This window comes from Pan troglodytes, chromosome 16, assembly GCF_028858775.2.
Source record: "Pan troglodytes isolate AG18354 chromosome 16, NHGRI_mPanTro3-v2.0_pri, whole genome shotgun sequence".
NCBI classification, from domain to species: domain Eukaryota; kingdom Metazoa; phylum Chordata; class Mammalia; order Primates; family Hominidae; genus Pan; species Pan troglodytes.
In genome coordinates, this window is record NC_072414.2 from 74,753,630 (window position 1) to 74,768,654 (window position 15,025).

A 15,025-nucleotide genomic window follows, 5' to 3' on the forward strand; every position below is an offset into this window, starting at 1 on the left:
GCATCCTCACAGAAGGCATGCAAAATACAAGTTTCTAGACACTGATTTAGCCTGAAATTACTTGATTAAATTCAAGTAGCGTGCAATGGATTCCGCGGCTGTGTTGGAGTAGTAATTGCTTTACCATTGTGCTAACCTTCTGGACCACAGCGTTCCAAGTTGCAGATCGGGATGCAGAATTGGGGCAGGGGGTGTAAAAATCTGGGAAGGTGATCTGGGAGGAAGGGAGAACCAGTTGCTATGATATCCATTCCCTAAACCATAGGCCAGCATTTTTGTTAACTTGGTTTTGATACTTTGTTTTTAATACAGAATCTAGCCACTATTTTAACAGTGTCTAAGAGTCTCAGTGACATGGATATAAAAACACAAGTAGCAAAAACAATTTTCAAGTTCACATAAATTACCCAAACCACTCTGCTTCTCCACTAAATGGTACGCTTATTGTAAAATATTTTTAATTTGAGTATTTCAAAAGGCTTCCAGTTCTCTAAAGCACAAACACTGGTTGCCTATATAGGAGGCAGAAAGCAGGTGTTCTGACCTCAATTGTGTAAATGGGTAAGCAGAGTCAAAGGTGGGTGAAGAAAGACTGGTGAAGTGATTTGGTGAAGGTGGAGTTTATGGATGCAAACAATTCTGATAATCTGGATTAACAAAGCCACTGTACCCAATCCACAGCAACGTGGAGGCCGATGCAGTTCTTTAAAAGTTGTCATTTTTATTGGTGGCAAACTTGTTTCTTTGTGCTGGTGCCTCTTAAAAATAAATGACAAAAAAAGGAGTTTGTGGTGTTTCAATCAACAATTCAGATGATGTATTGACTTATGGATACCTTTAAGTTTTTATTAATTTCCACCATTTCCCTATATTTACTGCAGCCCCGTGTTGTTCACAATGTGTGATTCATGGCTAGTGAGAGCTGCATGCACAAGCCCTTCGGTTCTCAGAGGTTTCACTGACCCTCTGTGGTTTCCGCAGCAAGGTGGTTAGTGTGTAGGAGACCCCAGGAAGCCTATAAACAACCCCACCAGAATTAAGGGAAGAGAGTGTGAGCCTTCTTTCCTGCTGCCCATGGCCCAACTTCTTTCTCCTCTCCAGACTTAATATTGAGGGGAGGGAGGGAAGTGTTGAGGAAGATATGATAGGTAGTCTCAAAAAGAGTAAAAATTAGAAATCAAGACTTTCTTGTATCCCAAAATCTTCACAACTCAGGTCTCTAGTGATGCCTTTAAATATTTTAATCCACTACTAGTTATTTGTAAAAGAAATTATGCCTAGGAAATGATGAATGCTTCTAATTGCTTCTAGTTGAAGGATCTGCACTGAGAAGTATCAGTTCAGGCTTCTTTCAAAAAAGGCAGGGTCATGGTAACCATCCCCAAGAGGTCTCCCTAAATTCTAAAGGCCATGAAAGTACTGTCAGGTAAATGTGGAATGAGTGTTTAGCATGGCTAACATAGTTATAAATACATCAAACTTATATGTACAGTAGAGCTGTATTTCTATAGCATATGCTAATTTCATTCATCTCAATTTCCTTTGATTGGTCATCAGGTACTGCATCCATGCTTATATTTATACATCTCTATATATGGTCCTCAGATAGGGCTTAAAGGGAAAATATTCTTCCAACTGAATTGGAGGTTTTTGGTTTATGACCTCTTGGCTTCTTAAGTTTATTGCTAGTTAAACACATTTAATGCTAAGGTTTTGCTACAATAAAATCTGTTTTGCAGGGAACTGCTTATTGCTTCCATTTTTGAAGGGATGCACTCCTGGAAAATTTGGGGCTGTGTGCTCCCCATAATGCTGTGGCCAGGCTTGGGACAGGACTGGAAATTCAGGATCTAAACAAACACCTCTAGGCAGTATGTAAGATGGATATTCTGTAATTAAAATTCACTCCACAGCAAAGAGACTGACATTAATGTTGCTGGGTATTTTCAGTTCTTAGTAATGCAGTCTTTTGGATAGTTATAGTTAATGTGGATGTTAAAAGAATGATTTATTACTGCAAAATAAGCTTCATTTCAGAAATATCTCTTTTACAAATAAAAACTAAGAAAAAAGTTGCATAAATCCAGAAAATAAAACCACTTCTATATTTAGATATTTAGAAATGTTAACTAAGTCCTTAGTAAATGAAGCCAGTTCTATTCATCAGCAAAGAAGGATAACTTTCAGAAATACTTCTACTGCCAATTGTGAGATCGTTCAGAAAGGGAGATAGTCCAAGCAACAGATTTGTCACTCTTGGAGAAATGGGAACATTTTTGAGCCCTGTTCTTGGATGAGTGCCAGTCCTGAATATAAAGTTATGTTGAATATGCCAGAACATATACACATAAATGAATTTTTGCCTCAAAGTGTTCACCTTTACTTATTCTTTTTTTAAATTATACTTTAAGTTTTAGGATACACATACACAACGTGCAGGTTAGTTACATATGTATACATGTGCCATGTTGGTGCACTGCACGCATTAACTCGTCATTTAACATGAGGTATATCTCCTAATGCTATCCCGCCCCCCTCCCCCCACACCACCACAGGCCCTGGTGTGTGATGTTCCCCTTCCTGTGTCCATGTGTTCTCATTGTTCAATTCCCACCTATGAGTGAGAACACACAGTGTTTGTTTTTTTGTCCTTGCGATAGTTTGCTGAGAATGATGGTTTCCAGCTTCATCCATGTCCCTACAAAGGACATGAACTCATCCTTTTTTATGGCTGCATAGTATTCCATGGTGTATATGTGCCACATTTTCTTAATCCAGTCTATCATTGTTAGACATTTGGGTTGGTTCCAAGTCTTTGCTATTGTGAATAGTGCCACAATAAACATACGTGTGCATGTGTCTTTATGGCAGCATGATTTATAATCCTTTGGGTATATACCCAGTAATGGGATCGCTGGGTCAAATGGTATTTCTAGTTCTAGATCCTTGAGGAATCACCACACTGTCTTCCACAATGGTTGAACTAGTTTACAGTTCCACCAACAGTGTAAAAGTGTTCCTATTTCTCCACATCCTCTCCAGCACCTGTTGTTTCCTGACTTTTTAATGATCACCATTCTAACTGGTGTGAGATGGTATCTCATCGTGGTTTTGATTTCATTTATCTGATGGCCAGTGATGATGAGCATTTTTTCATGTGTCTTTTGGCTGCATAAATGTCTTCTTTTGAGAAGTGTCTGTTCATATCCTTCACCCACTTTTTGATGGGGCTGTTTGTTTTTTTCTTGTAAATTTGTTTGAGTTCATTGTAGACTCTGGATATTAGCCCTTTGTCAGATGAGTAGATTGCAAAAATTTTCTCCCATTCTGTAGGTTGCCTGTTCACTCTGATGGTAGTTTCTTTTGCTGTGCAGAAGCTCTTTAATTTAATTAGATCTCATTTGTCAATTTTGGCTTTTGTTGCCATTGCTTTTGGTGTTTTAGACATGAAGTCCTTGCCCATGCCTATGTCCTGAATGGTATTGCCTAGGTTTTCTTCTAGGGTTTTTATGGTTTTAGGTCAAACATTTAAGTCTTTAATCCATCTTGAATTAATTTTTGTATAAGGTGCAAGGAAGGGATCCAGTTTCAGCTTTCTACATATGGCTAGCCAGTTTTCCCAGCACCATTTCTTAAATAGGGAATTGTCCCCATTTCTTGTTTTTGTCAGGTTTGTCAAAGATCAGATGGTTGTAGATACGCGGCATTATTTCTGAGGGCTCTGTTCTGTTCCATTGGTCTATATCTCTGTTTTGGTACCAGTACCATGCTGTTTTGGTTACTGTAGCCTTGTAGTATAGCTTGAAGTCAGGTAGCGTGATGCCCCCAGCTTTGTTCTTTTGGCTTAGGATTGACTTGGTGATGTGGGCTCTTTTTGGTTCCATATGAACTTTAAAGTAGTTTTTTCCAATTCTGTGAAGAAAGTCATTGGTAGCTTGATGGGGATGGCGTTGAATCTATAAATTACCTTGGGCAGTATGGCCATTTTCACGATACTGATTCTTCCTACCCATGAGCATGGAATGTTCTTCCATTTGTTTGTATCCTCTTTTATTTCATTGAGGGATGGTTTGTAGTTCTCCTTGAAGAGGTCCTTCATGTCCCTTGTAAGTTGGATTCCTAGGTATTTTATTCTCTTTGAAGCAATGGTGAATGGGAGTTCACTCATGATTTGGCTCCCCGTTTGTCTGTTATTGGTGTATAAGAATGCTTGTGATTTTTGCACATGATTTTGTATCCTGAGACTTTGCTGAAGTTGCCTATCAGCTTAAGGAGATTTTGGGCTGAGACGATGGGGTTTTCTAGATATACAATCATGTCATCTGCAAACAGGGACAATTTGACTTCCTCTTTTCTTAATTGAATACCCTTTATTTCTTTCTCCTGTGTGACTGCCCTGGCCAGAACTTCCAACACTATGTTGAATAGGAGTGGTGAGAGAGGGCATCTCTGTCTTGTGCCAGTTTTCAAAGGGAATGCTTCCAGTTTTTGCCCATTCAGTATGATATTGGCTGTGGGTTTGTCATAGATAGCTCTTATTATTTTGAGATACGTTCCATCAATACCTAATTTATTGAGAGTTTTTAGCATGAAGGTTGTTTAATTTTGTCAAAGGCTTTTTCTGCATCTATTGAGATAATCATGTGGTTTTTGTCTTTGGTTCTATTTATATGCTGGATTACGTTTATTGATTTGCGTATGTTGAACCAGCCTTGCATCACAGGGATGAAGCCAACTTGATCATGGTGGATAAGCTTTTTGATGTGCTGCTGGATTCAGTTTGCCAGAATTTTATTGAGGATTTTTGCATCGATGTTCATCAGGGATATTGGTCTAAAATTATCTTTTTTTGTTGTGTCTCTGCCAGGCTTTGGTATCAGGATGATGCTGGCCTCATAAAATGAGTTAGGGAGGATTCCCTCTTTTTCTATTGATTGGAATAGTTTCAGAAGGAATGGTACCAGCTCCTCCTTGTACTTCTGGTAGAATTCAGCTGTGAATCCATCTGGTCCTGGACTTTTTTTGGTTGGTAAGCTATTAATTATTGCCTCAATTTCAGAGCCTGTTATTGGTCTATTCAGAGATTCAACTTCTTCCTGGTTTAGTCTTGGGAGGGTGTATGTGTCGAGGAATTTATCCATTTCTTCTAGATTTTCTAGTTTATTTGCATAGAGGTGTTTATAGTATTCTCTGATGGTAGTTTGTATTTCTGTGGGATCGGTGGTGATATCCCCTTTATCATTTTTTATTGCGTCTATTTGATTCTTCTCTCTTTTCTTTATTAATCTTGCTAGCAGTCTATCAATTTTGTTGATCTTTTCAAAAAACCAGCTCCTAGATTTATTGATTTTTTTGAAGGGTTTTTTGTGTCTCTATTTCCTTCAGTTCTGCTCTGGTCTTAGTTATTTCTTGCCTTCTGCTAGCTTTTGAATGTGTTTGCTCTTGCTTCTCTAGTTCTTTGAATTGTGATGTGAAGGTGTCAATTTTAGATCTTTCCTGCTTTCTCTTGTGGGCATTTAGTGCTATAAATTTCCCTCTACACACTGCTTTGAATGTGTCCCAGAGATTCTTGTATGTTATATCTTTGTTCTCATTGGTTTCAAAGAACATCTTTATTTCTGCCTTCATTTTGTTATGTACCCAGTAGTCATTCAGGAGCAGGTTGTTCAGTTTCCATATAGTTAGCAGTTTTGAGTGAGTTTCTTAATCCTGAGTTCTAGTTTGATTGCACTGTGGTCTGAGAGACAGTTTGTTACAATTTCTGTTCTTTTACATTTGCTGAGGAGTGCTTCACTTCCAACTATGTGGTCAGTTTTGGGTGTGGTGTGGTGCTGAAAAGAATGTATATTCTGTTGATTTGGGGTGGAGAGTTCAGTAGATGTCTATTAGGTCTGCTTGGTGCAGAGCTGAGTTCAATTCCTGGATATCCTTGTTAACTTTCTGTCTCGTTGATCTGTCTAATGTTGACAGTGGGGTGTTAAAGTCTCCCATTATTATTGTGTGGGAGTCTAAGTCCCTTTGTAGGTCACTAAGGGCTTGCTTTATGAATCTGGGTGCTCCTGTATTGGGTGCATATATATTTAGGATAGTTAGCTCTTCTTGTTGAATTGATCCCTTTACCACTATGTAATGGCCTTCTTTGTCTCTTTTGATCTTTGTTGGTTTAAAGTCTGTTTTATCAGAGACTAGGACTGCAACCCCTGCCTTTTTTTGTTTTCCATTTGCTTGGTAGGTCTTCCTCCATCCCTTTATTTTGAGCCTATGTGTGTCTCTGCACGTGAGATGGGTTTCCTGAATACAGCACACTGATGGGTCTTGACTCTTTATCCAATTTGCCAGTCTGTGTCTTTTAAGTGGGGTATTTAGCCCATTTACATTTAAGGTTAATATTGTTATGTGTGAATTTGATCCTGTCATTATGATGTTAGCTGGTTATTTTGCCCATTAGTTGATGCAGTTTCTTCCTAGCCTCGACGGTCTTTACAATTTGGCATGTTTTTGCAGTGGCTTGTAGCAGTTGTTCCTTTGCATGTTGAGTGCTTCCTTCAGGAGCTCTTTTAGGGCAGGCCTGGTGGTGACAAAATCTCTCAGCATTTGCTTATCTGTAAAGGATTTTATTTCTCCTTCACTTATGAAGCTTAGTTTGGCTGGATATGAAATTCTGGGTTGAAAATTCTTTTCTTTAAGAATGTTGAATATTGGCCCCCACTCTCTTCTGGCTTGTAGAGTTTCTGCCAAGAGATCTGCTGTTAGCCTGATAGGCTTCCCTTTGTGGGTAACCCGACCTTTCTCTCTGGCTGCCCTTAACAATTTTTCCTTCATTTGAACTTTGGTGAATCTGACAATTATGTGTCTTGCAGTTGCTCTTCTTGAGGAGTATCTTTGTGGCGTTCTCTGTATTTCCTGAATTTGAATGTTGGCCTGCCTTGCTAGATTGGGGAAGTTCTCCTGGATAATATCCTGCAGAGTGTTTTCCAACTTGGTTCCATTCTCCCCGTCACTTTCAGGTACACCAATCAGACGTAGATTTGGTCTTTTCACATTGTCCCATATTTCTTGGATGCTTTGTCCATTTCTTTTTATTATTTTTTTCTCTAAACTTCTCTTCTCGCTTCATTTCATTCATTTGATCTTCCATCACAGACACCCTTTCTTCCAGTTGATCGAATTGGCTACTGAGGCTTGTGCATTCGTCACGTTCTCGTGCCTTGGTTTTCAGCTCCATCAGGTCCTTTAAGGACTTCTCTGCATTGGTTATTCTAGTTAGCCATTCGTCCAATTTGTTTTCAAGGTTTTTAACTTCTTTGCCATGGGTTCAAACTTCCCCTTTAGCTCGGAGTAGTTTGATTGTCTGAAGTCTTCTTCTCTCAACTAGTCAAAGTCATTCTCCATCCAGCTTTGTTCCGTTGCTGGTGAGGAGCTGTGTTCCTTTGTAGGAGCAGAGGTGCTCTGATTTTTAGAGTTTCCAGTTTTTCTCCTCTGTTTTTTCCCCACCTTTGTGGTTTTATCTACCTTTGGTCTTTGATGATGGTGACGTACAGATGGGGTTTTGGTGTGGATGTCCTTTCTGTTTGTTAGTTTTCCTTCTAACAGTCAGGATGCTCAGCTGCAGGTCTGTTGGAGTTTGCTGGAGGTCCACTCCAGACCCTGTTTGCCTGGGTATCAGCAGCGGAGGCTGCAGAACAGAGGATATTGGTGAACAGCAAATGTTGCTGCCTGACCGTTCCTCTGGAAGTTTTGTCTCAGATGAGTACCTGGCCGTGTGAGCTGTCAGTCTGCCCCTACTAGGGGGTGACTCCCAGTTAGGCTACTCCGGGGTCAGGGACCCACTTGAGGAGGCAGTCTGTCCGTTCTCAGATCTCAAGCTGCATGCTGGGAGAACCACTACTCTCTTCAAAGCTGTCAGACAGGGACATTTAAGTCTGCAGAGGATTCTGCTGCCTTTTGTTTGGCTGTGCCCTGCCCCCAGAAGTGGAGTCTACAGGGGCAGGCAGGCACCCCTAGGTGGAGTAGGTGGAGTCTACAGAGGCAAGCCTCAGCAATGGTGGGCGCCCCTCCCCCAGCCTCGCTGCCACCTTGCAGTTTGATCTCAGACTGCTGTGCTAGCAATGAGCAAGGCTCCGTGGGCGTAGGACCCTCTGAGCCATACGCGGGATATAATCTCCTGGTGTGCCATATGCTAAGACCGTTGGAAAAGCACAGTATTAGGGTGGGAGTGACCCGATTTTCCAGGTGCCATCTGTCACCCCTTTCTTTGACTAGGAAAGGGAATTCCCTGACCCCTTGCGCTTCCCGGGTGACGCGATGCCTCGCCCTGCTTTGGCTCACGCTCGGTGTGCTGCACCTACTGTCCTGCACCCACTTTCCGACACTCCCCAGAGAGAGGAACCCGGTACCTCAGTTGGAAATGCAGAAATCACCCGTCTTCTATGTCGCTCACGCTGGGAGCTGTAGACTGGAGCTATTCCTATTCGGCCATCTTGGCTCCACCTCCCTCACCTTTACTTATTCTATTTATTGCTTACTTATTCTGTTTTTACAATTTATAAAACTAGTTTTGGAGCTGAATTTTGGGGAATGGCCTTTAATATCATGAGAATATCAAGACCATCCACTGCATTTTTTTGTTTTTTAAGCATCTTTTCCATATATACTTTGCATGCCATGAACTTTGCCCTTTTAAAATGCATAATTTAATGGTTTCAGTGTATTCCCAGAGTGAAATCATCACAATAATCGATTTATTATTTGAAAATCACAGTATTCTGGGAAAACAGTGTCAGCCTTCAGGGACCCCTACATGGGAAGCTGTGATGTGCTAGCAGCAAGGCTTGTTCTGATCAGCCATATTCACTGATAAGGTTTTGTATTTTAAATTTTGTTTTGTTTTGTTCCACTTTGCTAAAATCTCCAGAACGTTCCCAAATCTTACTTTACTCTCCATATACTATTATTATTTTAGAGACATGGTCTTCCTGTGTCACTCAGGCTGGAGTGGCAGATTGCAGTGGTGCAATCAGAGCTCACTGCAACCTTGAACTCCTAGGCGCTAGGAGGAGCGTGGACTACACGCCTGTAGTAGCCAAGCTACTCCTTGGACTACCTCAGCCTCTTGAGTAGCTTCGACTACAGGCGTGCGCCACTATGCCTAGCTAATTTTTTGTTTTAATTTTTCGTAGAGATGGGGTCTTCCTGTGCTGCCCAGGCGTGTCTCAAACTCCTAGACTCAAGTGATCCTCCTGCCACAGCCTCTCAAAGAGCTGGCATTACAGGCGTGAACCACCACACCCAGCCATCCTATACAAAAATAGTTTATTTGACATAAAATTTGGTTTTTATTCTCCCATGAGTGGATTAATCTTAAACAGGCAAATTTCCCATTGGGGTATGAGAACAGAAAAATTCAGGGTACAATACAGATAATTTCCCTGGTTATATAGACTATTTTGCCCACTACAGAATAGTCGGGGGTACCCAACAGGGTACCACCACCCCCAAGAATGGAAATAAGGGAAAATCTTGAATTACTTCAAGAGAAATTCCAGGCATCTAGCTAGCCTTGAGAAGTAATGAGCAACTTCACAAGCAACAAGGTAATAGTGGATTAAAACAATAGCCAGAAAAAGTTAGAGTCACAGGATGTATGGTTTCCTATAGAAACTGAAGAGAACATTTTAACATATGTCCCTGAGTAGTTTTTCAGGAAATCTAGATCCCTACCAAATGGATCCACCGGCACAGAGACCTCCGGTAAGAGGGAACTGAGGCTGAACTCTGACTGCCTTTCTTTGTCCTACATTTCTTCCTGAGGCACCTGGAGGAGATCACGCCCAAGGGCCAGATCTAACATTCTTTTCTGCTGACTCCAAGTCTTTAGGCAAAACTTCCCTCTCTTAACCAATTGCAAATCCGAAAATATTTGAATCTACCTATGGTCTGTAAGCCCCCACTTCAAGATATTCCACCTTTTCAGGTCAAACCAGTGTGTAGCCTCCAGTATTAATTTGTGACTTTGCCTGTAACTTCTATCTCCCTGTCTTTAAAAATCCTTACATGTAAGACATCTGGGAGTTCAGGTCTTAAGCTTGAGCTGTTTGATTCTCCTTGCTTGGTGCTCTGCAATAAATGCCTCACTGTCTCTGGCTGCAAATCCTAATGTCAGTGTTTAGCTTTGCTGTGCCAAGTAAGTGGACGCAAGTTCGGTAACATTACCCATTAACTTAGAGACAGTTTTTTTGCTTGTTGGTTTGGTTTGTGGGTTTTTTGTTTTTTGTTTTTTTTGGCTAACTAAACTTTCAGGATATTAAAAAATGTTAAGATTAAATTCTACTTACAGAGGTGGGCAGGTCCTTTCACTGTAATTCTCACACTTCGACTTCCCAAAGGAACAGCAATTACATTTTCTTCTCCTGGGAAAGAACAGAACACAACTGCAATAAAACCAGTACACTAAAGGCCCATGAAAATGAGCAAGTCAATCAAAACTGGGGGCGTCTGCAAAATATTCTTAACTATATTTCATTTCTGTAATCCTAGCACTTCAGGAGGCCAAGGCAGGCAGATCACTTGAGGTCAGGAGTTCGAGACCAGCCTGGCCAAGATGGTGAAACCCCATCTCTACTAAAAATACAAAAATTAACCAGGTGTGATGGCGTGTGCCTGTAGTCCCAGCTACCCAGGAGGCCGAGGCAGGAGAATTGCTGGAACCCAGGAGGCGGAGTCTGCAGTGAGCTGAGAACATGCCACTGGACTCCAGCCTGGGCAACAGAGTAAGACTCTATCTCAAGAAAAAAATAAATAAATCTTTGGAAATCACCAACTATGTGTAAAGCAGATGACTATTACATAATTTCATTTAAATACACCCTTAAATAACATTAAAGAAACGTTTAAAGTAAATGCACTGCCTACCTCAATTACCTTTACTCTCATGGCCCAATCCATGTGCTTTGATGAGGGTCTGCAAACTGTGGCCCCTGGGCCAAATCTAGCCACATCTCTTCATTCATTTAAGGCTGTTTATGCTCTTCAAGGTAGAATTGAGTTGTAGTAATGAAGACCATATGGCTCAATAAGGCTAAAATATTTACTGTACTATCTGGCTTTTCACAGAAAAATTTCATGATCCTTAGCCTAGACAATTACCTACTGGAAATCCTGGTCCTCAGAGATGTTTTTTCACACTGCTACATACACTGATAATTTAATTTCTGTGTTCACATAATAATCTAAGCTCATATATGATATTTTATCTCACTAGTCCCCTATCTGAAGATTTTCTGTTTCTAAATGAAACTAGAACATTATCAATGATATGAATTACTTCAAGCAGATGTTTTTGTCTAACTTACGCAAAACAATTTTTTTTGGATAAACTCTCCAGAGTGAAATTAGTGAAGCAAAGGATATCAATATATTGATTGACTAGTTTGCAAGTTTTTATTAAATAGAAATACCTGTTTATTATTAAAAATTAGAAAATGCAGATAAACAAAAATACAAAATAAATCTTTTTCTAATCCTATTGCCCAGAGATAATCACTTCTAACACTTTGATGAATGTCCATTCCAGATTTTTTGTTTGTTTAACATGTATACATGTAAAAGGAAAGACTGAACCGTACCTAAATGTCCATCAATATGGGAAAGATTACATAAACAAGAACATCCATACTCAGGAATACTCTACAACTGATAAAAGTAATGATAAGAAGCTATATGACCTAACGTGGAAAGCCTGCCAATATACACATTGAAGACTTTAAAAAAGGAAGGTTAAAAAATAGGGCAGTGGTATCTTGGATATGACACTAAAAGTACAGGAAACACATGAAAAAAGACTAAATTTGACCAAAATCAAACCTTTGTGCACAAAAGGACACTATGAACAGAGTGAAGAGGCAACCCACGGAATGGGCGAAAACATTTGCAAATCACATCTTGGAAAGGGGTTATTATCTAGAATATATAAAGAATACTTGTAACTCAACAACAACAAAAAACAACCTATTCAATAAAAAGGACAAAAGGACTTGGATTTCTCCAAAACAGCTATACAAATGGCCAATAAGCACATGAAAATGCTCAGTATCGATAATTATTAGGGAATTGAAAATCAAAACCACAATCAGGTACCACTTCACACCCATTAGGATGAGAATTACACACACACAAAAATAACAAAACAAGCAGAAAATAACAAGTATTGGTGAAGATGTGGCAAAAAGAACCCTTGTGAACGGGTGGTGAAAATGTTAAATGGTACAACTACCATGGAAAATAGTATGGCAAGTCCTCAAGATATTAAACATAGAATTACCACATGATCCAGCAATTCCACCTCTAGGAATATACCCAAAAGAATTGAAAGCAGGGACACAAACAGATATTGGTACATTGATGATCATGGCAGCATTATTCCCAATAGACGAAAGGAAGAAACAACTTAAGTATCTGTCTATGGATGAATGGATAAGGCTGTTTTTGCTCTACAAAGGCAGAATTGAGTCATGGTAATGAAGATCATACAGCTCAATAAACCTAAAATATTTACTGTGCTATCTGGCCTTTCACAGAAAAAATTCGTGATCCTTGGCCTAGACAATTACCGACTGGAAACCATGGTTCTCACAGATGTTTTTTGGTATATACCTACAATGGATTATTATTTAGCTTTTTTTAAAAAAAGGAGGGGGCCAGGCATGGTGGCTCCCATCTACAGTCTTAGCAGTTTGGGAGGCCAAGGCAAGAGGATGGCTTGAGCCCAGGAGTTCGAGACCAGTCGGGGCAACATAGGGAAACCTGGTCACTACCAAAAAATTTCATAATTTTTTTTTTTAATGTGGGTATGGTGGTGTGTGCCTGTAATCCCAGCTACTTGGGAGTCTGGGGTGGGAGGATCACTTGAGCCCAGGAGGTTGAGGCTGCAGTGAACTATGATCAACCCATTGCACTCCAGCCTGGGTAACACAGTGAGAGCTTGTCTCAGGGGGAAAAAAAAAAAAAAAAGGAAAGGAAAGGAAATGACGCATACTACAGCATCAGTCATTTTAAGGATGCTAGCAAACAGCTCATCGTTTTGAAAACTGGTAAGTAAAGAAAAGATTAATGCATTCATCATGCTTTGTTGTTTTTCTTTTGTTTTGTTTTGTTTTTGTTTTTTGAGACAGGGTCTCACTCTGTCACCCAGGCTGGAGTGCAGTGGCCTGATGTAGGCTCATTGCAGCCTCTACCTCCCGGGCTCAAGCAATCCTCCCAACTCAGCATCCTGAGTAGCTGGGGCCACAGTTGCATGCCAGCATGCCTGGCTAATTTTTGTATTTTTTGTAGAGGCTAATTTGAACAAACAAGCAAAAGTGATAAAGACTTCTGAAAAATCATCTCCTCCATAAAATCAGTAAAAACATGGTCAGAACCAACATTTTTAAAACTCTGGAAATTAACCAAAGGCTTGCAACAATCTGAGCAGTAATTGTCAAAGAAAAATGCTCAGTAAGAACAGTGAGCTTTGTGGCATGCTAAGCTGCCTATTTCCATCTCTCCCCATTCTCCACCTCCATGGTAACCTTGAAAACAACAGCCCATAATCACAGTGCAAACCAGCAGCCTGGCAGACTTTGCAGGGGTAGAATGGGTTTGGAGCTCCTTCAATGCCCAATTCCCAATTATTATTTGACCTGTGTAGTGGTTCCCTGGAAGACTTCACTCACAAAGCTGTCTTTGGTTTATCTAACTGGGAGTTTGCCCAGTGTAAACAGCTTTTCCCCAGGAGGCATTTGTCCAAAACAATCAGAGATACTTATATAACATTGAGGCTGCATGAGGTGGTGGATAACAATTGGGGAAAACAATAAGCTAACCAAAAAGCTGGGAATGAGATGTCCACAGGTGGCTTTGAAAAACTCCAATATATTCCTGAAAATCTAGAAGACTGCATGTCTATGTGAGGCTCTGCGTATGCCAGAGCTTTGTGCATGCCCAGAAACAACCTGAGAAGGTCCTAAGCTGTCATCTATGGCTAACCTACAGACTCTGAGGAAGCAGGAAGTAAAGGCCAGAACAAAGTTGTCAATTACCTTGGCTGAGTGTTGAAGGTGTAACCCAACATAGACACATATGCACACACACACACACACACACACACACACAAAGCCCACTAAAAATAACCAACTCTCCATGAAAAACCAGGTAATGCCAGGTCTGGAGTAGGGAAAATTCAAGGTGGGCTTGGAACACCTGTTGCTCTAGAAACCAAGGCAATGTCTAAAATTCAATGGAATTATGACAAAAGAAGACAGTTTAAAGTGCTCCCACTGGCTACATTTTGGACAATTTGAAACCCAAAAAGAATATTGTCAGTAATATATAAAACATTAAATAAATAAAAATCTCTGAATACAGAGTGAGAAATTAAGAAACAGAAACGTTTTTTTAAAAACAGAAGAATGAGTGAAGAAGGAATGATAGAATTAGAAAATAACCGTTTGCAACTCTCCGTGTTAAATACTGTTTCAGGCAAGGATCATCAATGTACACTAAAGCCATTGTGTGAAAGACTGTTGCAAGACAGAATATTTACACGTTGTCAAGGCATCACTCTGCAGATTTCTTACAGGGAAACATGGATCTATACAACACAGTATGTGTAGTTCACCACCTGTGTGAGTAATACTGGATCAAGCTGACATCATCAACTTCCTGATATGATGCAACATAAATCACGCATCACTTTTGATGTGCTGCTGCCACAAATGTTCAATCCAATTCTAATTAAACCTAAGACCTTGCTGATCAATTCACAGGAATTACGTGAGGGAGATCAACAAATTAATCAAATTAACAAATTTTGTCTGGATTAGACAAATCCAGAATATGGGACATGCTAAAATACAACTGGAATGAACTCTTTACAAAGTCAATACCATGAAAAAATAAGTGCACTAAAAAAAAGAAACTAAAGAGATAGAAAAACTAAATGCAATGAGTGAGCCTTGACCAGTTCAAGGGGAAAAACAACTATAAAAGG

At 40.1% G+C, this 15,025-nt stretch overlaps 1 protein-coding gene across 7 annotated transcripts in view; it reads right to left on the reverse strand.

Annotated features, from left to right (window-relative positions):
• Positions 1-15,025, reverse strand: part of ADAMTSL3 (ADAMTS like 3) — a 390,466-nt gene that overhangs the window by 178,936 nt on the left and 196,505 nt on the right. For all 7 annotated transcript variants that reach the window (XM_009429726.5, XM_016927318.4, XM_024349337.3 and 4 more), the window contains one exon: positions 10,335-10,409. Coding sequence is in view for 6 of the 7 variants with exons in the window: in XM_016927318.4 (XP_016782807.3) it covers positions 10,335-10,409 (75 nt within the window). In the remaining variant the exon portion in view is untranslated. The remainder of the gene's footprint in view (positions 1-10,334; positions 10,410-15,025) is intronic.